The 26,373-nt window shown below is 40.8% G+C and overlaps 1 protein-coding gene and 1 long non-coding RNA gene across 2 annotated transcripts; one reads left to right on the top strand and one right to left on the bottom strand.

Annotated features, from left to right (window-relative positions):
- Window positions 1–4,349: 4,349 nt before the first annotated feature.
- Window positions 4,350–14,947, top strand: LOC308699174 (adenosine receptor A1-like). The gene is made up of 2 exons (XM_081379800.1): window positions 4,350–4,686; window positions 13,977–14,947. The coding sequence occupies exons 1-2, from the start codon at window positions 4,355–4,357 to the stop codon at window positions 14,650–14,652; spliced, it is 1,008 nt and encodes a 335-aa protein (XP_081235926.1). The 5' UTR covers window positions 4,350–4,354; the 3' UTR covers window positions 14,653–14,947.
- Window positions 14,948–22,844: 7,897 nt separating this feature from the next.
- Window positions 22,845–25,525, bottom strand: LOC308699296. Its single transcript, XR_014031166.1, has 3 exons — window positions 25,428–25,525; window positions 24,560–25,343; window positions 22,845–24,253 (listed from the first exon to the last, which is right to left on the bottom strand). It is a non-coding gene; the product is annotated as an uncharacterized lncRNA (long non-coding RNA).
- Between the last annotated feature and the right edge of the window lie 848 nt (window positions 25,526–26,373).

Raw genomic sequence — 26,373 nt, 5'->3', positions numbered from 1 at the left:
CAATGATGCTGAAAATTCAGCTTAGATCACAGGAATAAATTACATTTTGAAGTTATATACAATAAAAAACAGGTTGTGATTTCACAATATTACTGTTTTTTACTCTATTTACTCTAGTAAAGCAGGATTTTTTTATTTTATTTTTTTTAATTTTTGATCATTTGATAATGATTTGAAAAAGAAAGAAAAAAGTACTGGCATTGGGATATCTGCTCTTGTTTGTCATTTATGTCTGTCATAAAAAGGTGTCCTTTGTTTAGTTTTGATTCATGTTTTTATGACTATGCAAATGAAATGTGACTTTTGCGATTTTCCGGGAACCTAAAATAGGATTAAGCCATTTTCATTCGATCTCAGCCTTCTTGGTTTCTATGAAACAGTTCCCACTTATGATGCACACTGCAAACAGCCCACAAAACCGACCTCAAACCTTTTCATCCAGACGGGCACAGCAGGGCTGTAACCACTATGATAATTATAAATGGGCAAATTCAATTTCATACACTTGTATTTAAAATTTCCTAACCCCTCTGACCTGCAGGACATTCTGGTTTTGTGAACAAAATTGTAGGAAAACACTTTAACTAAGCCATCAGTAAACCATAGAAAGTTTATTATTACACAATTGAGTGATTCTGAGAGCATTAAGTTACTGAGTTAAAAAATAATAATTTTAAGAAAATTTTACTGCTCCTTATTAAACATTTTTGGATAATAATCTATGTAGTTATGCCCCATATCTCTCCTTATTTCTTATTTTTTTCTTTCTGTTCTCTTATGTAACACTGATTGTATTCTGAAGTATATTATGCTTTGATGTTATAATATTGGTTATAATTCTGCACATGTTATTTGTTGTTAACAAAGCATTAAAAAAATCCTTTACTCTCGCTTACAAGCTTCTGACACCCTCTACTGGATTCATGTGTGCAAAAGCTTCCAGCTCATTAATATTCTTTGGTTTCTGTTCTGCCACTGCTTTCTTCAAACCACACCAAAGATTTCCAAGGACATTTTAATCTGGAGACTGAGCAGACCAGGACTGATCCCTGAACAAAGCTTTGGTAGATTTGGGATCATTGACTTGATCATTGTTATAAACAATGCAGCCAGCTGTGTCTCTAGGAACTTTAAGTGTCCTTAGATGTTCTTGTAGCCATAGCCTTCTTCTCTGGGCTTTTGTAGGAGCTTTTTTGTCTTGGCCATATTTGCTACTCAACTTCAGCACATGCATGGGATAAATTTAAGCATGGATTACAACTAAATCTAATTGTCACATGCCTCTCCTGTCTTGTGCTGCACATGGTTGTTTTGTTATTTTGGGCCATGTGCTCGTGTCTATTGTCTAGCCCCTCCCATCTTGTTATCTGATTATTGGTTTATTTGTCCCACCTGTCTGTCTCGTTACCCTCCTTTGTTTGTTCCAGAACTCCCTATCATCAGTCCTGCCATGGCCAGGAGGGCCGTGCATCTCTTCTATGCTATAGCGGTACTGCATGCGTGGAGGAGACACAGCACATCTGCCGAGCCTGTGTCTTCGGACAAGATGGCCCAGCCCGAGACTGTTCACGTCACATCTGCCCAGCCAGAGATTGTTCACGTCACGTCTGCCCAGCCAGAGACTGTCCACGTCGCGTCTGCTCAGCCAGAGACTGTTCACGTCGCGTCTGCTCAGCCAGAGACCGTTTACGTCGCGTCTGCCCAGCCAGAGACCGTTCACGCCGCGTCTGCCCAGCCAGAGACCGTTCACATCGCGTCTGCCCAGCCAGAGACCGTTCACGTCGTGTCTGCCCAGCCAGAGACCGTTCACGTCGCGTCTGCCCAGCCAGAGACCGTTCACGTCGCGTCTGCCCAGCCAGAGACCGTTCACGTCGCGTCTGCCCAGCCAGAGACCGTTCACGTCGCGTCTGCCCAGCCAGAGACCGTTCACGTCGCGTCTGCCCAGCCAGAGACCGTTCACGTCGCGTCTGCCCAGCCAGAGACCGTTCACGTCGCGTCTGCCCAGCCAGAGACCGTTCACGTCGCGTCTGCCCAGCCAGAGACCGTTCACGTCGCGTCTGCCCAGCCAGAGACCGTTCACGTCGCGTCTGCCCAGCCAGAGACCGTTCACGTCGCGTCTGCCCAGCCAGAGACCGTTCACGTCGCGTCTGCCCAGCCGTCTGCCCAGCCAGAGACCGTTCACGTCGCGTCTGCCCAGCCAGAGACCGTTCACGTCGCGTCTGCCCAGCCAGAGACCGTTCACGTCGCGTCTGCCCAGCCAGAGACCGTTCACGTCGCGTCTGCTCAGCCAGAGACCGTTAACGTCGCGTCTGCCCAGCCAGAGACCGTTCACGTCGCGTCTGCCCAGCCAGAGACCGTTCACGTCGCGTCTGCCCAGCCAGAGACCGTTCACGTCGCGTCTGCCCAGCCAGAGACCGTTCACGTCGCGTCTGCCCAGCCGTCTGCCCAGCCAGAGACCGTTCACGTCGCGTCTGCCCAGCCAGAGACCGTTCACGTCGCGTCTGCCCAGCCAGAGACCGTTCACGTCGCGTCTGCCCAGCCAGAGACCGTTCACGTCGCGTCTGCCCAGCCAGAGACCGTTCACGTCGCGTCTGCCCAGCCAGAGACCGTTCACGTCGCGTCTGCCCAGCCAGAGACCGTTCACGCCGCGTCTGCCCAGCCAGAGACCGTTCACGCCGCGTCTGCCCAGCCAGAGACCGTTCACGCCGCGTCTGCCCAGCCAGAGACCGTTCACGTCGCGTCTGCCCAGCCAGAGACCGTTCACGTCGCGTCTGCCCAGCCAGAGACCGTTCACGTCGCGTCTGCCCAGCCAGAGACCGTTCACGTCGCGTCTGCCCAGCCAGAGACCATTCACGTCGCGTCTGCCCAGCCAGAGACCGTTCACATCACGTCCGCCCAGCCAGAGACTGTTCAATCCATGGATGCGCCGCCTGAGCCCTCAGTGACCGCGACACTGGCCATTATGGCCACAGCCATGTAGTGTGTGTGGGCTACGCACACACTTGGGCCGGTGGTGTCTGTTCCTGGGCCGGTGGTGTCTGTTCCTGGGCCGGTGGTGTCTGTTCCTGGGCCGGTGGTGTCTGTTCCTGGGCCGGTGGTGTCTGTTCCTGAGCCGGTGGTGTCTGTTCCTGGGCCGGTGGTGTCTGTTCCTGGGCCGGTGGTGTCTGTTCCTGGGCCTGTGGTGTCTGTTCCTGGGCCGGTGGTGTCTGTTCCTGGGCCGGTGGAGTCTGTTCCTGGGCCGGTGCCTGTTCCTTGGCCGCCCGAGGGGTCGTCTCCGCCCTGGCCGCCCGATGAGGGGTCGTCTCCGCCTTGGCCGCCAGATGGACGGTCGTCCCCGCCCTGGCCGCCCGATGGACGGTCGTCTCCGACCTGGCCGCCAGATGGACGGTCGTCTCCGCCCTGGCCGCCAGATGGACTGTCTGCTCCGCCCTGGACTCCCGAACTTTGTGTGCCTCCCTAGCCTTCTGAACTGTCCATTCCCCTTGTCCCGCCCTGGTCTGTCCCTCCCGTCCCGCCCTGGTCTGTCCCTCCCTACCCGCCCTGGTCTGTCCCTCCCGTCCCGCCCTGGTCTTATGGAGCGTCTGGTAGCCGCTCCGTAGGGAGGGGGTAATGTCACATGCCTGTCCTGTCTTGTGCTGCACATGGGTGTTTTGTTATTTTGGGCCATGTGCTCGTGTCTATTGTCTAGCCCCTCCCATCTTGTTATCTGATTATTGGTTTATTTGTCCCACCTGTCTGTCTCGTTACCCTCCTTTGTTTGTTCCCCTATTTAGCCTCCTTGTGTTTGTAGTCTTGTGCTGGTCCGAGTTTCTTGTTCCTGGAGTCTCTGAGTTTTGAGTTTGTTACCCTGTCTGCATGTCATCAATAAATTTCCTCTGCATCTGTATCCTCGTCTCATGATCATCTATTCCGTGACACTAATTAATTGTCATTATAGAGTTCCCAAAGGTTTATAGTAACCCCAAGTAATATAGCAAAGTAGATATTTTGATAGATAGCCATTTAATGAAAATGGGTTCAAAATAACTTGAGGCTCCATTAACTTTCATTGTACAAAACCCCCCCACTGAGACTCATATTTAAAAATCTGTGAAAATCAATGATGAAAAAAAATGATGAAAATCAACAACCTTTTTTTCATGATTAAGACAAGACTATATCAACTATATCAATGCAATCTTGTTAAGGGTTGAATAGGTTGAACATTTAAAACCACAAAATTAGTCTTTTTCCGGAAGAGATCTGTAGGTGTGAGTTTTTTGCAGAGAGTAAATATAGCCTCTGTATTTCCTCTTTACATAAATCAGCAGCTCTTTCTAACACTCACATTCCTGTTTCCAGTTCTCTAACCACAATGGTATTAGGTGGAGGGATAATTTACATCTCTCTTGAAGTGCTCATCGCTGTGGGATGCTGTCTGGGCAATGTGCTGGTGATCTGGGCCGTGTGGAGGAGCGGAGCCCTGAACCACGCCACTTTCTGCTTGATTGTGTCGCTGGCGATGGCAGATTTCCTGGTCGGGGCCGTGGCCATTCCTCTGGCTGTTGTTGTGGACGTCCACGTGAAGATCCCTTTCCATGCCTGTCTGTTCATCAGCTGTGTCCTGATCGTCCCGCTTCAAGCATCAGTGCTCACCCTTCTGGCCATTGCTGTGGATCGTTGCCTGCGGGTTTGTATCCCACTCAGGTGAGTCGGCCTACAGGTGATTTTAATTTTGCTTTAATGAACGTCATGCTTGTTGAAAACACAAACAGCTTTTGTTTTATCTTTCAATTAATATAATGCAATTCAGGTATGCTTAATTGTCATGCTTAGTTGTAGCCAATCAGCAGTAGAGGGCGTGTCCACTCATGATAGGTGAGGAGAGAGAGAGCAAGAGGGAGATTTGAAGAAAGACTGTAGAAAGAGAGATGGCTGAGAGACATTACAAAAGAGAAAATCTCAGAGGAATATCAATGGATAAAGAAGGGTTATGATCAAAGAGCTTTAGGACCTGCGTCAATAGGTTTAGGAACTAGGAACTTAGTTATAGGAACTAGCCAACAGGGTGATTCCCCGAGGTTGCACCCGCACCGTTAGTAGGAACCCATTCTCCGTCTTCATTAGTTTACAATGTTTAACAATCCTGTCTAATACTTTATTAGATAGAACTGTTATACAAATAAAGTAAACTGTAAATGAAAAAGTATTAGCGTTTGCCATGTGGTTGATGTTCAATCTCGCTAGTTGAGCAGAAATACATAATCATGTTTGGCTTGGTATCCTCAAAGTTGCATTGGATTTTCTCCTTAGCAGGTTGAGAGGTCAATGCATCACATCCATGTTCATAGAGTTAGTTTGTGTAGTAAATATATAGGCTATAATCTGTGTGTACATGGCTTTTTTTAATTGAATGGCGGCTGCTGGTGTTTCGCGTGCGTTTGGCCAATCAGCGAACATTAACGTCACTGGTAGTTCCTATAGTGCTGGTTTAGACCCGACTCTGAAGTAGGAGCTGATTTAGTTACTCTAAAATGAGTTCATTCATAGTTCCTGCAGCCTAAAATCATTCATAGTTCCACACGCCAAAAACTGGGTACTTCCGCCATTAGTTTTAGGAACTATGAAAAGATTCCTCTGATGTGAAATCCCCTAAAATTAGAAAAGCTTTCAAGCGCTGGAGAGACCTAAGCAGGAAGGCCTGAAAACAGACGCAGAGGTTGTGTTGTTCCTGCTTCATACGTTGAGTAACATTGGTTTTGCTATTTCACACAACCAAGATATGCTGTTGTTGTAATGTTAGCTGTAGTAACAGGACAGTTTGAGTGTCATTGTTTGTCTGGAGCTGCTGGCGACTAACAACCAACTCTTGCTTGTATATACTCTTGTGTATTGTATGTTCATTTTTTATTCTTCCTTGTTGTTCATTCATCATCTTCTTTTTATTTTTTGCGAAGCATTATTTTGCTTTGCTTCAGCTATGATAAAGAGACATCCACTCTTGCACTGGGCAGGGTTGCCAACTTTGGGACTTTGGCTGGAGTGAGACTCTGTAAAACATCAGTGCGCGCGCGTAACCCTAACCCTAATTTTAAAAACATCCGTCCTTGTTTACTTAGTATAAACCCTGATTTGTGAAAAAAAAAAAAGTTTTTTCAAAATGTACAATTAATTTATTGATTGCACTATAAAAAAAAATAAAGATAGAGGTGATTAAATAACAAACATGTAAAACAACAACATCAAAACAATAAAAAATCTCAAAACAAAAGGGACACATAATAGTTACTCCACCTCCCCAGAAAACCACAACACACAAGTTTCACACATTATTAGGCCTGTTGTAGCCTATGCCACAGTGGCAGTGTCGGCCTGCTTCACTACCTCTGCAGGAGGCTCGTATCTGAAGCAGGGTTCAATCCGTTCATGAACGTTCATTGCGTCTGTCACGTGACAAATGAACGAAAGACTCAGAAAGTAATTATTTATGTTCCCTGTAAATTATGTTTGACTGCATTATAATGATTTCTTAATTCAGAATATGATAAAGACTGCGTAGGTGGATGTGTCCGGGGAATTTGAGTGTTAAAAGTATAACATGTAAAGCCCCTTAAATGAATGAAAGGACTCGAAAAAAGATTTGTTCATTTTAATGAACGAGATCGAACAAACGAGTGAGTAAAATGATCCGAACTTCCCATCACTCACAGGGTGCCATCAAGTGACAGTCCGTTCCTGGTGTCAGTCTTGTTTAGGCCAATAACTGAAAAGGTTCGCTCAGCATCCGCATTTGACTGTGGCAGGCTCAACACAATCTGGGCAACCTTTGATCAGTTTTTTGATCATCACACAAAATGGGGGGGGGGGGAGTTTTTGCACTTTAAACAAAGCAAAAATGTTTTTTCACAATTTTAATCACATTTCCTGCATTTACATACCTTTAGGGACTATGGTGATACAAAATCCAGGAAATAATTAAGTTGATTATAATGATAAACTCTGCCAAAAAGAATATAGTAGGCTACTAAACTATGTATAAGAAAAATATCTTACTTTCTTTATTGTTTAATAGGGACCAATTGCCAAGACTTGAGAGAATCATTTTATAAAGTCAGAAATATTCACCATTAATGTTTTGTGTGCAAATAATGTGAGACTTAATTTCCACTGTAATATAGAAACAACATAAAGACAGTGTATTTTAAACAATTGTTTAATGCCATTTTTTTATGAATGAAGGCCAGTATCACTGTAGCTACTGATGTCTCCATGAAAATGATTTTTTTACTTTTGAAAATTATAACAACTTTTAATATAAGTGAACTTAAAACTTTCCTCACATAAACCCAAAAATAAATGTAATATTTACATGTGCCCTTCCTGTCTAACAGGTATGAAATATACAGAAATTGAATTAGGTTATCAAACAGTCCGCACTGCATAAATTATGAATTAAATTAGATTAATCCTTATTAAAGCTGCAAGCGTTCTTTAGTCAAGAGCAGTTAGTGATTTTCTCTTTTACCTTTGTTCTTTGGTTAACTTTACTGGCTACAGAATTAGTGGCTGCTGTCACTTTAAAATCTGCCGTTGCTGACAGGCTCTCACGCATCTCATTTTCTCAAGGCCGCTGTCAGTAGCCTAAAAGAGGCCTAGAAATAGGGTTTCGTTCCACCAAGTGGGGCACTAATTTTTCTTTTGCTCAATATGTTCAACGTTAATAAAAGGTATCCAAGAAAAAAGTTCTCCACGCATTTTCCTGCAGTTAATGAGAAAAGTGTATTTATTGGCGCACTATATTGATAGCGTATTGAGACGTCTAAAACGGTTGAGCTCGATTTTCAACCAATCAGCATCGAGAATGTAAGTAGGTCACAGCCGAAATCAAGCCAATATCACTACGCGCATGTAAACAGAGGAGGACGTAAGCAGCGCATCTTCATCTGATAGCGGCGATCAAGCTCGATTAACACCCGTAAAGTGTATTCTTCATGTCGGAAAAGATGGTGGGAAAGGTCCGCAGCCCTTTACTGAAGTCCGATGGGAAAAAATCAAGCAATGTGCGTAGGAATGGCTCAAAACGTCGGACACTACGGAGCTAACGTTAGCTTTTGCTAATAAACATGTTGCCCTCCTGGACAAACTGGTCTCTGATGTCCCAACAACTACGGGTTTCACCCGGCCTGATATCGGCGTTTTATAAAAAAAAAAAAAAAAAAAAACGCTTGACTTGTGTGTATGTGCGTGATGGGTAGGTTAAGGGGTCGGGTTAGTGTGTGTGTGTCTGTGTGTGTGTGTGAGAGAGAGAGATGGGTAGGTTTAGGGGTCGGGTTAATGTGTGTGTGTGTGTGAGAGAGAGAGAGAGAGAGAGAGAGAGAGAGAGAGAGAGAGAGAGAGAGAGAGAGAGAGAGAGAGAGAGAGAGAGAGATGGATAGGTTTAGGGGTCAGGTTAGTGTGTGAGTGAGTGTGTGTGAGGAGAGAGAGATAGGCTGCTGTCAGTAGCCTAAAAGAGGCCTAGAAATAGGGTTTCGTTCCACATATTTAATATCAGAAATATATAGAGATTCCTTAGGAAAAAGTTCTCCACACACAATCTTGCAGTTTTTGAGAAAAATTATGCTAAAGGTACCCATTTTGAAAAAAAGGGAAAACATAGGGAATTTTGCACTTTCAAACCTGTTATCATATAAACCAAAAAATGCCGAATTACCACTTGAAGTACAAAATAAAATTTTGAAATTTTAAAACAGTTTGAAATGTGTGATATACCTGAAGTTGCTATATAGGGACAGAAAACATAAGATTATCAAGAAAACTTCTACTGTAACATTAACATCCCAATTACTTCTCATTATGTTGTTCCAATTCAAAGGTAATATTTGAGGTAAAATCTGAATAACAAATAGAATTAAGCCAAAATATAATAACAGAACTCCCAACTCTCACGCATTCACTGTGAGACTCACGCAATTGACACTTTTCACACGCTCTCACACCACACATCCATTCTCAGGAAAGCCATTTATTGACCATAATATACATGTAGGCACGTAAGTTGGCTAGAAAAAGAGCTATAGAGAGTATTTTGCTAAATATGTGTACTATATTACATATTTATTATATTTGTACTTATATCATTAAATAAAGTTGATATTATAATAAAAAACACATTATATTTAATTTGAGTTATTTTTAACCTTAAATAATACTACCTGCTGATAGGGCTGTCTGTGTGTAGCCTATTGTTTTTGAGAAAAATTAACGCCTATCTTGTGTACCTAATATTTATCCAAATGAGTCAACATTAAATCAAATCACAAGAATTGAATTGAAATCGTGAAATTTCTTTAAGAAATTTGTAAAAAAAAAAAAAAAAAAACTTAGCTTACCAGAAATTGTACCATATAAACATTGTAACATGTTGTCAAAATTCAGTTTAGTTACTAAAATGTTTTGACAATCACAATACACTTATTGTGATGCAAGTTTTTTTTTGCAAACCCCCCCCCCCCCAAATCTCACTCCAAGTTAAACTCAAAAGTATACAAAGAAAAACACTTTTAAAAATAACACATTTAATGGTGAATTGTTAATTTGCATACACGAGCAGTAACTGCACTACATGTACATATTCACAGGAATGATTATTGTAAACAAGATTTAATTTTGATTTATTTATTTACCTACCCATCTCTCTCTCACACACACACTAACCCAACCCCTAAACCTACCCATCTCTCTCACACACACACACACACACACACACACACACACACACACACACTAACCCAACCCCTAAACCTACCCATCTCTCTCACACACACACTCACACACTAACCTGACCCCTAAACCTACCCATCTCTCTCTCTCTCTCACACACACACACACACACAGACACACACACACACACTAACCCGACCCCTTAACCTACCCATCACGCACATACACACAAGTCAAGCGTGTTTTTTTTTTGTGTTTTTTTTGTCTATAAAACGCCGACATCAGGCCGGGTGAAACCCGTAGTTGTTGGGACATCAGAGACCAGTTTGTCCAGGAGGGCAACATGTTTATTAGCAAAAGCTAACGTTAGCTCCGTAGTGTCCGACGTTTTGAGCCATTCCTACGCACATTGCTTGATTTTTTTCCCATCGGACTTCAGTAAAGGGCTGCGGACCTTTCCCACCATCTTTTCCGACATGAAGAATACACTTTACGGGTGTTAATCGAGCTTGATCGCCGCTATCAGATGAAGATGCGCTGCTTACGTCCTCCTCTGTTTACATGCGCGTAGTGATATTGGCTTGATTTCGGCTGTGACCTACTTACATTTTCGATGCTGATTGGTTGAAAATCTAGCTCAACCGTTTTAGACGTCTCAATACGCAGTCAATATAGTGCGCCAATAAATTACAATTTCTCATTAACTGCAGGATAATGCGTGGAGAACTTTTTGCTTGGATACCTTTTATTAACGTTGAACATATTGAGCAAAAGAAAAATTAGTGCCCCACTTGGTGGAACGAAACTGAACGATACAGCTCACGTACAGCGGCCTATTTACTTTTGTTCATTTAAGACTTAATGTAACTAATTTAAGACTGCTTATTGTTATGAGGATTCTCGACAAAACTGACATTTTGGCATGTGTTATTGTTCGTTCAAGCGCGAAAGAGAACTGCCCAGCTAAACTGATTCTGACGCGCTCGATACTGGCGCGAGTCTTTCAGTGCGTTGTGTGTGTGAGTGTGTGCGTCAGGACATTCACAGACAGCGCAATACCTGCTCATTATAACTTTCAGTGAGGTATTTTTAGGGTGTGCAAGCGACGTTCCTGGACGCGGCTGCGCGCATTGTGTGTCCTGCTCGGTCCTGCTCCTCTTTGGCGATGATGGCGTGCGGTTAAAAAATCATAACAAACTAATTTGAAAGTGGGGGGTAGACGAACGGGATTTCGAAAAGAGGGGGGGACATGTCCCCCCTGTCCACATAGGAAATTACGCCCGTGAGTGAAAGGCACACCATTTTGTTATCTGCTTACCTTGACGGTCATCCAAACTTTCAAACGCGCATCAGTGGCTCCGACTCCGAACCTATGCTCTGAACTCTCTCTGAACTTCTCACAAGCAACTGACTTATAAGGTGCAAGGTTTTTGACGCATCTGACCTGAGTATGTATCAATCTCTCCTCTCGTCCTTTTCTGTTGATGTTCATGCGGCAAAATCTTCTTACTTCCACAACAAGATCAACAGTTCCTCCAACACACGATCACTCTTCAAGACATTCAACTCCCTCCTCTGTCCACCCCCACCACCGCCCGCCTCCTCCCTAACTGCTGACGATTTTGCGAACTTCTTCACCAACAAAACAACAGCTATCAGCAGTCAGTTCTCAGCACCACACACACAGGAACCCAGACCGACCCCTTCCACAGCCAATATCCCTCTGTCCTCCTTTTCCTCGCTAACCGAGGAAGAAGTATCTACACTTCTCCTCTCCAGTCACCCTACCACCTGTCCTCTAGACCCCATCCCCTCACACCTTCTACAAGCCATCTCTCCCACACTTCTACCATCACTCAACCACATCATCAACTCATCCCTCCATACTGGCACTTTCCCCACAGCTTTCAAGCAGGCTCGGGTTACTCCACTGCTTAAAAAAACAACGCTAAACACATCATCTGTAGAGAATTACAGACCTATCTCTCTTCTACCATTCATTGCGAAGACACTTGAAAGAGCTGTTTTCAACCAAGTAACATCCTTCTTGTCTCTAAACAACCAGCTAGATGTCAACCAATCTGGCTTCAAGAAAGGGCATTCAACTGAGACTGCACTACTGTCAGTCACAGAAGCCCTACGGATCGCAAAAGCTGCTTCCAAATCTTCAGTCCTCATTCTCCTGGATCTGTCTGCTGCCTTCGACACAGTGAATCATCAGATCCTTATGTCCAGCCTCTCAGCACTGGGCATCACAGGAACTCCTCTCCACTGGTTCGAGTCCTATCTCACAGGTAGGTCCTTCAAGGTCGCATGGAGAGGCGAGGTATCCAGAGCACATCAACTGACCACAGGGGTTCCCCAGGGTTCAGTTCTTGGTCCCCTCCTCTTCTCCATCTACACCACATCACTGGGACACATCATACAGGCACACGGCTTCTCCTACCACTGCTATGCTGATGACACACAGCTCCTCCTCTCGTTTCAACCAGATGATCCCACAGTAGCTGCACGGATCTCAAGCTGTCTGGCGGACATCTCCACATGGATGAAGGAACATCACCTGCAGCTCAACCTGGCAAAGACTGAGCTTCTCGTCCTCCCTGCCAATCCGTCTCTACAGCACGACTTCACCATCCAGCTAGATTCATCATCAATCACCCCATCAAGGTCGGTCAGAAACCTTGGAGTAACGTTTGATGACCAGCTGACCTTCACAGATCACATTTCAAAGACAGCTCGATCATGCAGGTTTGCACTGCACAACATCAGGAAGATCAGGCCTTTCCTAACTGAGCATGCAACACAACTTCTCGTCCAGGCCCTGGTCATTTCTAGGCTTGACTACTGTAATGCTCTTCTGGCGGGACTTCCAGCATGTGCAACAAAACCCCTACAGTTGATCCAGAATGCTGCAGCTCGCCTTGTCTTCAACGAGCCCAAGAGGGCACACGTCACTCCACTGTTCATCTCTCTGCACTGGCTACCTCTCGCTGCTCGCATCAAGTTCAAGGCATTGACGCTTGCCTACAGATCTGTCACAGGCTCAGCTCCCTCCTACTTTCACTCACTCCTACAAGCCTACATCCCTACCAGACGCCTACGATCGGAAAACGAGCGACGCCTCGTGGTTCCATCACAGAGAGACACAAAATCACTCTCCAGAACATTCTCATTCACAGTTCCATGCTGGTGGAACGCTCTCCCCTCCCTCATCCGGAAAGCAGAATCCCTGACAACATTCAAAAGACAGCTGAAAACCCATCTCTTCCGTAAGCACTTAACCTCTTAAAAAAAAAAAAAAAAAAAAAAAAAAAAAATTCCTTTCCCTTTGAAACATCACTTATCAGGCTTATGCTACTCTGAATAATGTCTGAACTTCGTATTTTGAGCACTCCTTGCGTTGTTGTTGTTTTTGCCTCTTTTAGATGACTCGCTTATTTAGTCCTAATTTGTAAGTCGCTTTGGATAAAAGCGTCTGCTAAATGACTAAATGTAAATGTAAATGTAAAATGTTTTCAGCGAATCAACGATCAGAGAACACTGCAGTGAGAACGTTGTAGGCAGATGTTACAGCTGTGGGCCTTAAACTCCTCTCCTGTAATTAATACGCTGTGGTCTAGTCATCAACAGAAAATTAAGGGATTGAGAGGGGAGAAAAATGGATTTTAGTTTGACATTTCTTGCGTGTGCGTGAGAGTGCTGAAAGCCAGATGCGTGAGAGTGTTCATGCATTTTGGGGGGTGGAGCTAGGGTGACCGGATGAGATTGGCTGAAATTCGGGACGGGTTTAGGCCTACTATGATATTAGACTACATAACCTATAATAACAGATAATGAATTTCGAACCTGAACCAAACATATTTTTATTCAAAGATGTTGATTCAACTTGTGCTCGCTTATCATGGCATATAAATTCGCTTTGTAGAACTTCAAAAAAAGAAAAACAAATGCTGCAGCCAATGAGCAGCCGGCGTGGGCTGGCTGCAGGACGACTCAACTTTCACGGACAGTTTTTAATGTTTTATCAGACAATAACTAAGATTTTGCTTAAGTATCATTTAGTATCATCAGACAATTAGGGCCGGATTCGGGATTCGGGGCAACAGCTTAGATTTCGGGACTGTCCCGAATTTTTCAGGACATCTGGTTGCGGAGCAATGAAGGGAGGGGCGTGTTTGTTTGGGTTGATTTCAAATATCATCAGTGTTTTTCCTAGAAATTGCTTACTGCACCTTTAAAAGATCGTCATTTTAATAAATATTTCTCTCTGGCAGGTACAATTCTACAGTCACTAAGAAGCGCTCCTGGATCACCGCCGCTGTGTGCTGGATACTGGCGTCCATACTGGGCTTCTTACCGATGTTTGGATGGTACAACCATGATACACTGGCACGTTACAATTCCACCTCCATAGACTGTCAATTCATTGCTGTCATTCCTGCTTCTTACCTGGTCCACTTCATCTATGAGTGTTGTTTTCTTCCTCCGCTGGCAGTCATGATTACTTTGTATGGCTATATCTTTTTTAAAATGAGCAGACAGTCGAGGGGGAGAGCAGGTGTGGCGGCTGAAACTGGTGGATATAACCAAAAGGAACGCAAACTGGCCAGATCTCTGGTTTTGGTTTTGGCTCTTTTTATTGTGTGCTGGCTGCCGTTACACTTGACAACAGCCATCACATTCTATAACCAGAATATACATGTACCATCCATTGCTTTATACTTTGGCATTCTCCTTTCTCATGGCAACTCGATGGTTAACCCTGTAGTGTATGCCTTCAAAATCCCTAAGATTAAGCAGGAGTACAGGAAGATTTGGAGGAGGGTGATTGGTCGAGAGCAGAAGGCAGATATAAACGCTCCTGCAAGTAAAACCTTAGACAGCCATGATGGACGAGTTCATGGGGAAATCAGCCCAGACGTGGGAGTCAATGGCATTAAATCAACTTAATTCCATGTACCGTGGAACGTACCAAAAGAAGGGGGGATTTATATGATTTTCTTAGGGTGTAATTGCAATATTACTTTTTCAAACCTTTCAAGCTTTTCTGGCCCAAACTAATATTGACAGATTGCAGTTACACTGTTGTGCCAGTAGGGCTCCTCCAAACACCACTGTCAAAGTCTGAGAGTAACTGTAGGATGTGTTATTTTCCTGTTATCACTGTAAAGCTGCTTTGAAACAATCTGTATTCTAAATAGCGCTCTATAAATAAAGGTGACATGACGTGTCTTATAGCTGAATCTGGATAATAGAGGAGTGTGTAATTTAATGCACAATAATATGGTTGTACTATAGTGCAAATATGAGTGATGTTTAAAACTGTCAAACTTTATATGTTTGTGTTGCACCTTTCCTGATAAGCTAAAATAGAATTTTTATTTATTTATTTTGAACCACTTATATGAGGTATAATAATATAAGTATAATTCAATGATTTGTGCCTTTCATTATGTTTATAGAGCATTCATATTTGTCTTTTTAGATTAATACGCTTTATTCAGAAGAGACACTAAAAGTATCACCCATAAAAATTATTTAAATTTTAGTATGCTTTATTAGGATGACAAAAACGGTACTTTTATTGTCAACATGTTTGCAGAATAGCTGTGAGAAAATGTGCAATATAAAATAAACTGAATAAAAATAAGTAATATTAAAAGATAAAGTGAAATATCAGTAGTGCAAAATAAAATGGAACAACAAAACAGTGCAGAGTAAACTAAGAAAATAATTCATCTTTATAATTAATACTTTATATTGGTTTTTATTTGGCAGTTTTAAAGAGATAATTCACCCAAAAATGAAAATTCTGTCATCATTTCATCACCCTTAAGTTAAGTTTCTAAAAGTTTTCTTAACACAAAAGAAGATATTTTGAAGAATGTTGATAACCAAACTTCCATAGTATGAAAAAAATGGCAATGGGGACCAGAAACTGGTTACCAACATTCTTCAAAATATCTTCTTTTGTGTTCAGCAGAAGAAAGAAACTCATTAAGTTTGGAACAACTTGAGGGTGAATAAATGATGACAAAATTCTCATTTTTAGGTGAACTATCCCTTTAAATAAAGTTTTCCATTCGATCCAGACTGGTTAAAGACACTCCAGTAACTCTTTCTCTTGCATGGTGTTCAGAACAATCTGTCTTTACTCTCGCTCATTGCGTCTCTCAAGGAAGGCAATAGACTGTATAGTTATCATCCAAATAGGATGTGATCCTTCCCACAAACTATACAACCTACTACCTCAGCTTGTAGATACACACAGATCTGCAGTTTCAACTCCAGTGTGTTTCACACAGTTTCTTCAGTCGACAGCTGGTTAATCTGCCTCCGTAAGAAAGACAGTAGATTGTATAGTTATCTCAAAGGGAGGTTTTATACCCCACAACTATTCAATCTACTACCTCAGCTTCAGGGACAGCAAACAAACATGCCGTGGCTTTAGTTTCTTCACCGGCTCTGCACGGGGACAAAAGAAAGAGGGGGAAAGACATTATTTATTTATTACGAGTCATACAAAATAATGAGTCATACATTATGCCTTTCATAATGTTTATGCAATATTCATATTGTTCTTTTTAGAATAATATGTTTGATTCGGAAGACACTAAAAGTATCACCCATATTTTTTTTTTTTTTTTGTGTAACAAAAACTGTACATTATTATTGCCAAAGTATAAAAATTGTACAATATAAAATAAACATAATAAGATGTATAAGAACATAGTAATAACGTAGTAATTATATAGTAATAACATTATAATTACTATAGTAACACCATAGTAATTACTATAGTAATAACATAGTAATGTTAATAAAATTAAATATCAGTAGTGCAATACAAAATGAATGTTTTTTGTTCATGTATTTATAATGCCTTTTTACTTTACAATTTTTTTTATTATTTATTAAAATATCAAAAGTCAAAATCATACATTGTAAAGTAAAACACTGGACTCCACCTTTGTATTTCCATTTATCGAAAATGCCACATTTGTTGTAGTTTACAAAGTCCTTCGTATGCAAGGGGAAATTTTAAGTATTTCCCTCTTTGTCTCTTTCTGCTTTGCCTTTGAAGGATTAGCAAAATAATCCACAATATTAATGACAATATATGTATATTATATACAGGCAGAACTCCTGGCGTGAAGTAGAGGTGAGTCGCACGACGAAATACCGCCCATTTTCTTTGCAACCTTCACACGCCTGTGGTGTGGCATGCCGTTTAATTGCCTGAAGTAAATCTCTGAATTTGAACACAGCTTTCCCAGCTGTCTGCCTTTAAAAAGTGCTACAAGTTGTTTGCTAGCAAAGCATGAAAGGGAGGGAAAAGGTCCAAACAAAATGGCCGCCTTCCTGCCATCTTAAACGAGTGTTCAGTTAGAAGTCAAGAACGTGTAAAGACGAAACCTGCTCATGCTTATTTCAAGAAAGGTGAATGAAATCATTCATACTCTTCATATTGAGTAGGAGGAACTATAAATATACTGTTGTGGTCTGTTTGATTGACCATGAGTCATGGTACTTAAATTATACTGTAAGGTAATAAAAAAATAATAATAATCTTGAGCAGCAAATCATATTAGAATGATTTTTGAAGGATCATGTGACATTGAAGACTGGAGAAATGATGCTGAAAATTCAGCTTTGATCACATGAATAAATCAGTTGCAAATATATTCAAACAGAAAACAGTTATCACAATATGTAATATTTTTACAGTATTGTTTATCATATAAATGCAGCCTTGGTGAGCAGAAGAGAAAAATATAAATAATCTTAATCCAAACTTTTGACCGGTAGTGTATATTTCATATTTAAGTTGTGAAAATATGTATGAAAATGTATGACTATATAATTTGTAATAATTACCTGCTGACTGAACAATAGCCCATAAATATATACAATAAAAATGTTGCATTGTTGTAATGCCATTTAATCTACACAGATGATGGTGTGGTAGACGGGGGTCACCAGGGCAGGCCAAAAGAATGGACTGTCATGGCAAATCGTGGGGCGGCGGCACCGTCTCTGCATAAATTAGCATGTGAACCGGAGGAACTGAAAGACACTGGAGCAGGACATTAACATTCCGAATTCCTCTTTGGCCTAATTAATGGCAGTGATTGAAATGTTTTGGCCTGGCAGTTGGCCGAGACAGCGGGCCAGTGTGAAAAAGACCAGGCGGAGAGGAGGCTGAAGTCTCATAATTGAGATGTTGGATCAGACAAAGAGCTGAGAAATCAAAAATGATTTTTAGTGTATGCTCAAGCATTTAAAATGTTTTTTTTTAGCCTGCAAATTTGTTGAGTGCTAATAATATGTTGACTGCAATGGACCCTTTTCACATATCCAGGGTTCTCAGAAACAGAAGTCATCATCATAGTTGTGTGAACGAAACCACAACAAATATAACATGCAGTCCCATTTGCTCCAATAGCAAAGCAAATCCACGATAGGGTTTCTATAATACAGAGCCCCGCACATGACATCCGGACAAATATATATATATCGCGACCACAAAAAAAAAAACAACAACATACGTTTTAGTAAATTGTAGCCACGTTGGACTAATTTAATCTTTCGTTTTAGTATATCGTTGCCATGTTGGACTAATTCGATCCCTCGTTTTAGTAAATTGTAGCCACGTTGGAGTAATTCATTCCCTCGTTTTAGTAAATCGTAGCCAGGTTGGACTAATTCAATCATTCATTTTAGTATATCGTAGCCATGTTGGACTAATTAATTCCCTCGTTTTAGTAAATCGTAGCCATGTTGGACTAATTCAGTCATTCGTTTTAATAAATCATAGCCATGTTGGACTAATTCATTCCCTCGTTTTAGTAAATCGTAGCCATGTTGGACTTATTCAATCATTCGTTTTAATAAATCATAGCCATGTTGGAGTAATTCATTCCCTCGTTTTAGTAAATCGTAGCCATGTTGGACTAATTCAGTCATTCGTTTTAATAAATCGTAGCCATGTTGGAGTAATTCAGTCATTCGTTTTAATAAATTGTAGCCATGTTGGACTAATTCATTCCCTCGTTTTAGTAAATCGTAGCCATGTTTGACTAATTCATTCCCTCGTTTTAGTAAATCGTAGCCATGTTGGAGTAATTCAGTCATTCGTTTTAATAAATCGTAGCCATGTTGGACTAATTCATTCCCTCATTTTAGTAAATCGTAGCCATGTTTGACTAATTCAATCATTCGTTTTAGTAAATCGTAGCCATGTTTGACTAATTCAGTCATTCGTTTTAGTCAATCGTAGCCATGTTGGACTAATTAATTCCCTCGTTTTAGTAAATCGTAGCCATGTTGGACTAATTCAGTCATTCGTTTTAATAAATCATAGCCATGTTGGACTAATTCATTCCATCGTTTTAGTAAATCGTAGCCATGTTGGACTAATTCAGTCATTCGTTTTAATAAATCATAGTCATGTTGGACTAATTCATTCCCTCGTTTTAGTAAATCGTAGCCATGTTGGACTAGTTCAGTAATTCGTTTTAATAAATCATAGCCATGTTGGACTAATTCATTCCATCGTTTTAGTAAATCGTAGCCATGTTGGACTAATTCATTCCATCGTTTTAGTAAATCGTAGCCATGTTGGACTAATTCAGTCATTCGTTTTAATAAATCATAGCCATGTTGGACTAATTCATTCCATCGTTTTAGTAAATCGTAGCCATGTTGGACTAATTCAGTCATTCGTTTTAATAAATCATAGCCATGTTGGACTAATTCATTCCCTCGTTTTAGTAAATCGTAGCCATGTTGGACTTATTCAATCATTCGTTTTAATAAATCATAGCCATGTTGGACTAATTCATTCCCTCGTTTTAGTAAATCGTAGCCATGTTGGACTAATTCAGTCATTCGTTTTAATAAATCATAGCCATGTTGGACTAATTCATTCCCTCGTTTTAGTAAATCGTAGCCATGTTGGACTAATTCAGTCATTCATTTTAATAAATCGTAGCCATGTTGGACTAATTCATTCCCTCGTTTTAGTAAATCGTAGCCATGTTGGACTTATTCAGTCATTCGTTTTAATAAATCGTAGCCATGTTGGACTAATTCATTCCCTCGTTTTAGTAAATCGTAGCCATGTTGGACTAATTCATTCCCTCGTTTTAGTAAATCGTAGCCATTTTGGACTAATTCATTCCCTCGTTTTAGTAAATCGTAGCCATGTTGGACTAATTCATTCCCTTGTTTTAGTAAATCGTAGCCATGTTGGACTAATTCATTCCCTCCTTTTAGTAAATCGTAGCCATGTTGGAGTTATTCGATCCCTCTTTTTAGTAAATCGTAACCATGTTTGACTAATTCAATCATTCGTTTTAGTCAATCGTAGCCATGTTGGACTAATTAATTCCCTCGTTTTAGTAAATCGTAGCCATGTTGGACTAATTCAGTCATTCGTTTTAATAAATCGTAGCCATGTTGGACTAATTCATTCCCTCGTTTTAGTAAATCGTAGCCATGTTGGACTAATTCATTCCCTCGTTTTAGTAAATCGTAGCCATGTTGGAGTAATTCGATCCCTCGTTTTAGTAAATCGTAGCCACGTTGGACTTATTCATTCCCTCGTTTTAGTAAATTGTAGCCATATATATTTTTTATAAAAATTACGAAAATTTTTAAATTTACGATAACTGTGGAAGCGCATTATCACAGTCTGTGAGGAAGGTCCATAGAGTCTGATGTTGGCATGTTGCACAAACATGCTTATCAAATATAAATATTGGGAGAAATAGTCCATTTTTATTTAGATGGAACTATTTTTACTTTTCAGTTTTAACTAAAATGTATGTTTATAATCATTTATTTCCCTCGGTCTTCCAGCTCGCCACAGTGCATTCTGGGATTGCATTATCCACAAAGGACACTTTAGACTCTGGCAAAATTAAGGTATTTTATCATAAGCGGCACGCTGAACAGTTGTGTGTGCTCATGATGCATAATAATGATGTCTAGGTAGGCAGCTCACTATGTTTCAAGTGTTTCTCTGGGGCTGTTTCTATCTGGTACTATGGCCTCGTTTGACATTTTTCTTGGATCTTAAAAGGACTGTTTGTTATTCCATCACAGTATATGGTCCACGTCTCACTGAAGTCCATGGATCATTACACAAAGTAATGGCTATGTCAACATGAGGCTAAATCTTCATGTCTTGTGAGAGATAATATATGGAAAGCAAAGGAAAGGAGCTCTACAGTATTATATAAACTCTCTCCTTCAGCAGAGAGCAGATTCATGTATATATCTACTATACATATATATACAGAACTCCATCATATCTGTGATTAAAAGACCATTTGGTATAATGTATTTGGCAATGGCATGTTCATGATAATATAGTGATTTCAAGAAAACAAGCTGCATGCTTATCAGCGGAAGTGTTTCAGTTTCCCTATAACCTCGATCTTGTGGTTTAACACAAAGGTACTTGTTTTTTATTCCACCTCAGCTGTTGACATTTCCTTGTGTGTTCAAACCTACTCAACGTTTATTTGAACCTTCATTTAGTTGTAAGAGAATAGATCATACTTTAGTGCACAACATGCTACTTATTTTCTTCTGATATTTTACAAAAGCTTAATTCAAGAAAATATTTGACTGATATGATGTGTAAATCATAATTTTCGCTTTAGTTTATACCTTTTAATTAATATTATTAATTTATTTTGGTTAATGTACACTGATGCATCACAAACAATAAGTCAATATAACGGGATGAAATTAGATTTCTCTTTCGAATTAAGTTCTTTTAGTCTTTTTTTTATCCTAATCTGGTGCCATTTTTAATAAGGAAAGCCATTATTGCTGCGGTACTAAAGCACTGTGAGTTGGGGAACTGTTAACATTTTTCAGCACACTTGATTGATATGTGTCCGTGTTATTAAATGTATTGTTACCATTAAGAAAGTGAGTAAATATAGTCCTACCTGCTCATTTGAAGTGAGATGACACTTCACTTCCCACATCTGAATTAGTAAAACTGTCATCTGCACTATCGTCTACCAATGCAGGGTGTTTAAGCCCACGGTTGTGCTGTGGTACAAATCCAGAGGCCTTTTAACACACAAAAATAGCAATTCTAAACAGGAAGTGCCTGTTGACCTTGTTTGTGCATGCACTCATGCTAAGTTCAGCGCTTATCAATGCGATAGCTGTTTTGCAAACAGACACAGCTTACAACATTTGGCACTATGGTTGCAAAAATAGAGCGTTTCCAGAGCAGATAAAACGGGAAATTTCCCTTCGAATTTGGTATCACAATTGTTCACACTTGTTAAGTAGGCCTCACAGTAAAATACAAGCACATAAAGTGTAATTTCTGCACAACTATCACCACCTAATAGAATTGCAAAAATAATAATTGCTTTCAAATAGGTTTCCCAAACACTCTATGCATATTTCATTCGGCCAGACGAAGACATAGTCCTGCCCTCAAACTCACGCCATTGGTCGAGAAGGTCAGGATTCTCAAACAAGCCGTTTTGAAAGAGTCTAAGTGTTATTTTTCAGGGGAAATCAACCTCTGAACAACTTACTCGTTGTCACATTAAGCTAGGATAGCAGAGCGTATTTAACATTGAAAAGTACAGCTTTAAATGAACATGCAGCATGTGCATGAAAACGCCATGTGCTTTGAAAGAAACTAACACATAACTTGATCTGTTAACGTTTTTGTTGATGCATGTGAGACAAATGTGATCTGAACTGCTACAAAATAAGACCTCGAATCACAATAGCAACAAATACCTGCTCTGGTTAATGTCAGGCAGCTCTAGGTTCCTGGGTTCGGCTGATATCCTCTTTTTCTCCATAACGTGATGCTGTTTATTGCTTCTGAATTGCAGGTGATTACTGAAATATTTTTCCAGATAAAGGTACTGTGACTTTGTTTCTGGTTACCACACCGACACAGAGAGAAAGAGTGGAGAGAGAGAGGGAGGGAGCACAAAAATAGCAGGAAGTAGAGAGGGCAGGCCAGAGAAGAAAAAAATCATCAAGTAACGTGACAAGTTCATCTGAGGATAGTGAGGGAGGGGTGGAGGAAGTGTTTTCATTTTTTTTATCTATCTCTCCACCCACCACCTTATTGCTTTTTTTTTCTTACTTGGTTTTCTCTTTGTATAGTGTTCAGTGCAGCTTTCATTTACATCTTCTCTAAAAGAATTACAATTCTTTGTTGACGGTGTTAATGAACTAAAAGTAGTTGGACTAACAAAACATGAGCCGCTTTGGAATGGAAACGCAATGTATAATCAAACTGCATGAATAATCTTCAAATGTTCATTCGTAGACGAAACAAAGAAACTTGAAGTGTGTGTGTTTTATTATTATTTGTATTATTACTTTTTGTTGTTTATAATTATGGCGATTGAAAATGTAAATTTACAGTGGTGTCAAATTGAAAATCTGGATTTTATTTTAATCTAAACATAGATTAAACAGGTTATAATATTAAATTATAACTTAAGAAGCATTTGCTCTATATATTTATGGTTTTATATTGATTATAAGTTTTTTATTTGTAATATTAATTTGTCTTATATTTACATAATTAATTTGAAAGTCTCGTTCTTTTGCTCTTGATCTTATTTAACATATTCTTCTCTGTGGTCTCAGTTTCAGTCCTATCTAAGGCTCAATTCCTCTCAACATGGCAGACGAGGTACAGATTTGTATGTGGTGTACCACTTAACATGATATAAAGCATTTTAAATCAGTTCAAGTGATATTGTAAGATACATTTTTCTTCTCCCGATGTAGTTTGGCAAAGCACTGCTCTTTGTTTTGAAGGCCTCAGACGTGTAACTTAGCACAATAGAGAGTAGTTTAGCTTTATAATGGTCTTTTTAATAACACAATATTACTGTAAATGGAAAAACGCATGTTTGTATAGCCTCTGAAAACTGTTTATTGAAAGCTATTATGCGAACAAGTTGTATATAAAAAGAAACAGTGGTCACGCACGGACACAAGACAAAAAAGGCATAAAAACATGCAAAATCACTAACCGCCCGTTATATTTGTGGTTTATTTAACAATACTTCGTTTTTTTCAAATAAAAAATGTGTTTAATGTCTCATCCAACAGAAACGAAAGACACTTTTATAATGGCGGCAGCAGATAAAAGACATGTGCTGGAGGAAGATGAGGATGAGGAGAAGCGAAAGTCAGAGAAAATTACGTTACTGCAACACGAGAAAGTAAAAAATACAAGATGGACATTCAAACAAAAATAAAATGCTGGAAGTACCTGAGTAAAGAGTTTTTTTTTGTCGCAGGACGGCGCGGGAGACTCCCGATGGGGTAAAGTACAACTCTACGACGATCGAAAAATACAATAAAAACCAGCAGGGAGGAAGAAAGAAGAGGAGAGACCGTTTCCATGTCACTCGCAAGACAAGGGGAAAAGCAGAGAGAGGTGTGCGAGCGAACAGTCCTTCTCACACAAGCCCTTGCCAACGCTGAGCAGATTCAGCTATGCCCTCCTATTCGCCTGCCCACTTCAGCCCCGCTGCCAAAAGAGCGAGAGAAAGAAGGAGAGAGAGGTCACAACAGCATGAGAAAGGAAAAGAAAACAAGGCGGCTACTTTTGCTGCCACCTTTCACCATTCATCTGTTGTTGTTGGGTTAGCAGTCAGTCCTCCATGTTTAAGACCTCTATAGGAGTAGGCATGAATTGCAAAAACACCGTCACCTGGCTCGGGCCCGAAAGCGGGGAGTGGAACTTGGTCCAAAACCAAGCGAAATAAGCAAAACTCAACCTATCCCTCAGGAGCGTGTCATTGCACAAATGTCGACATGAGGTACATGTACTTACTCAGTCCCAGACAGCGTCAAAGATCTGACACACGTCCTGAAATAGAGTTAAGTCTCCCCAAAGAAGTCTTTTGTCAGCATTTGGCATCCGTCCGAGGTATTACAAGCCTTTCGATTCCTCTTTTTCAGAAGTCATCGCAGCATCTTTAGCTGTCCTGCCATTGCCTGCATTTTTCATGCGGTATACTTTGAGATTTAATCATAGGCATTTGTGCACATCAACTTTTGTTAGTGCCTTTGCATTGTGCATGTTCAAACTGAATCAAAGGTTCAAGTAAGGAAAGTTCACAATCGTCAGCTTTTCCAGGAAAAAAATAAAAAATAAAAAATAATTCGGAAGAGTTTGAGTCCTCAAAGAGTTCTTGCTGTGCTGAAACGAGAGGACGGAGTGAGAAAGTTCAACCCGAGGCGCTAGGACAAAGAGAGCAAGACAGTGACTTGTCACAGCACTTGTGCTGAAAGTTTGTGGTAACGCTGCTCTGCTCAGCTGTAGAGAAAGCGCGTCCCAGCCAGAACGCTCTGAAATAATCCAGTGTCACCCTGCCAAAAAGTGTGCCACCCCTTTCCTGACGGGGCAGTGATTGTGACAGAGAGGGAGAGAAAGAGTTGCAATCGTCCTGTCTTCTTTCAGGCATTGTCATGGGCAGCACAGTGTGTGACGTCAGCGCCCTCCTTACGTCCTTTTGTTATTTGTCCATTTATTTCTCACCATACTGTCCTCATGTTGCATTTTCTCCCACTTTTGCTCTCTCGGGTAAAAGAAAGAACCATTTCTTGACGCTTGACTAGGGTAGAGAGAGAGAAGAGAGACACGGATATAAATAAAGCACAAGAGCACAAGTGAATAGAGAAAGAGAAGCTGTCCTTACAAATCTCTCAGTCTGTCTTCCTGCCTTCCGACCCGAGCGCTTGTAAAACTTTCAGCTGTGGCGTCCAGGGCCGGCCTCCATTGGCAGCGGTTCAAGAAGAGGGCTGGCTGCATCTAAAGGAAGACGAGCTTGTGGCGAGAGAGAGAGTGAGAGAGAGAGAGAGAGAGAGAGAAAGGGGGTCGGGCTGGTACCCATGAGGAGGGTGCCGGTGCGGACAGTAGGTCAGGGTAAGGGGGGCGGCAGAGGTAATGCATGTGCCAACAGGAACAGCTCTGGGAGTTCAGACAGGGAGCATGAACCAGAGTAGAAAGAGGACGATCTACATGGCAAAGTTCTCAATAACCAGTGATGCTCTGAACTCCACACATTAAAATAAAGCTTCCAAAAGGGTGTTTTCGCAGTGATGCCATTGAAGACAAATGTTGGGTTCCAGAAAGAACCTTTCAGTGAAGATTTCTCAAAAGAACCCCTTTTTTTCTTATAGTGTGAAGAACATTTGAATAATCTAAAGTTTTTTTTTTTTTTTTGAATGAAAAAGGTTCCATGGATGTTAAAGGATCTTCATGGAACCATCAATGCCAATAAAAAAAAAAAAAAATTTTAAGAGTGCAAGGCACTTCTTTGCAGCTTTTGCAAAGCAACATCACGCATCTTGATGAAACACGATCTGTGTGTTGCAGGGTTCTGCACTATTTAGATTTGATTTGGTAAGCCAGTTAAATTTCTGTATTTGAAATAAGGATGTAAAAGGGTCTCACAATTACAATTTCAATTGGAATATTATAGAATCAAAATTGATTGAAATTTACAGAAATGTAGGCTATATAACAGCAAAATTTGCCAATTTGTTGAAAAATACAGTAAAAACAGTAATACTTGTGAAATCTGAATTTTTAGCATCAGAAATCATTCTAATATGCTGATTTGCTGCTCAAAAAACATTTCT

The sequence above is a fragment of the Scardinius erythrophthalmus genome (genome assembly GCF_964197995.2).
Source record: "Scardinius erythrophthalmus genome assembly, chromosome: 12".
Lineage (NCBI taxonomy): Eukaryota > Metazoa > Chordata > Actinopteri > Cypriniformes > Leuciscidae > Scardinius > Scardinius erythrophthalmus.
This window is presented reverse-complemented; position numbering and strand designations above follow the sequence as displayed.

Excerpts from the sequence above, each read along its gene's own strand:
- LOC308699174 (XM_081379800.1), top strand. The coding sequence starts at position 4,355 with ATGGTATTAGGTGGAGGGATAATTTACATCTCTCTTGAAGTGCTCATC. Across the intron at positions 4,687-13,976 it reads CGGGTTTGTATCCCACTCAG|GTACAATTCTACAGTCACTA; the intron begins GTGAGTCGGCCT and ends TCTCTCTGGCAG.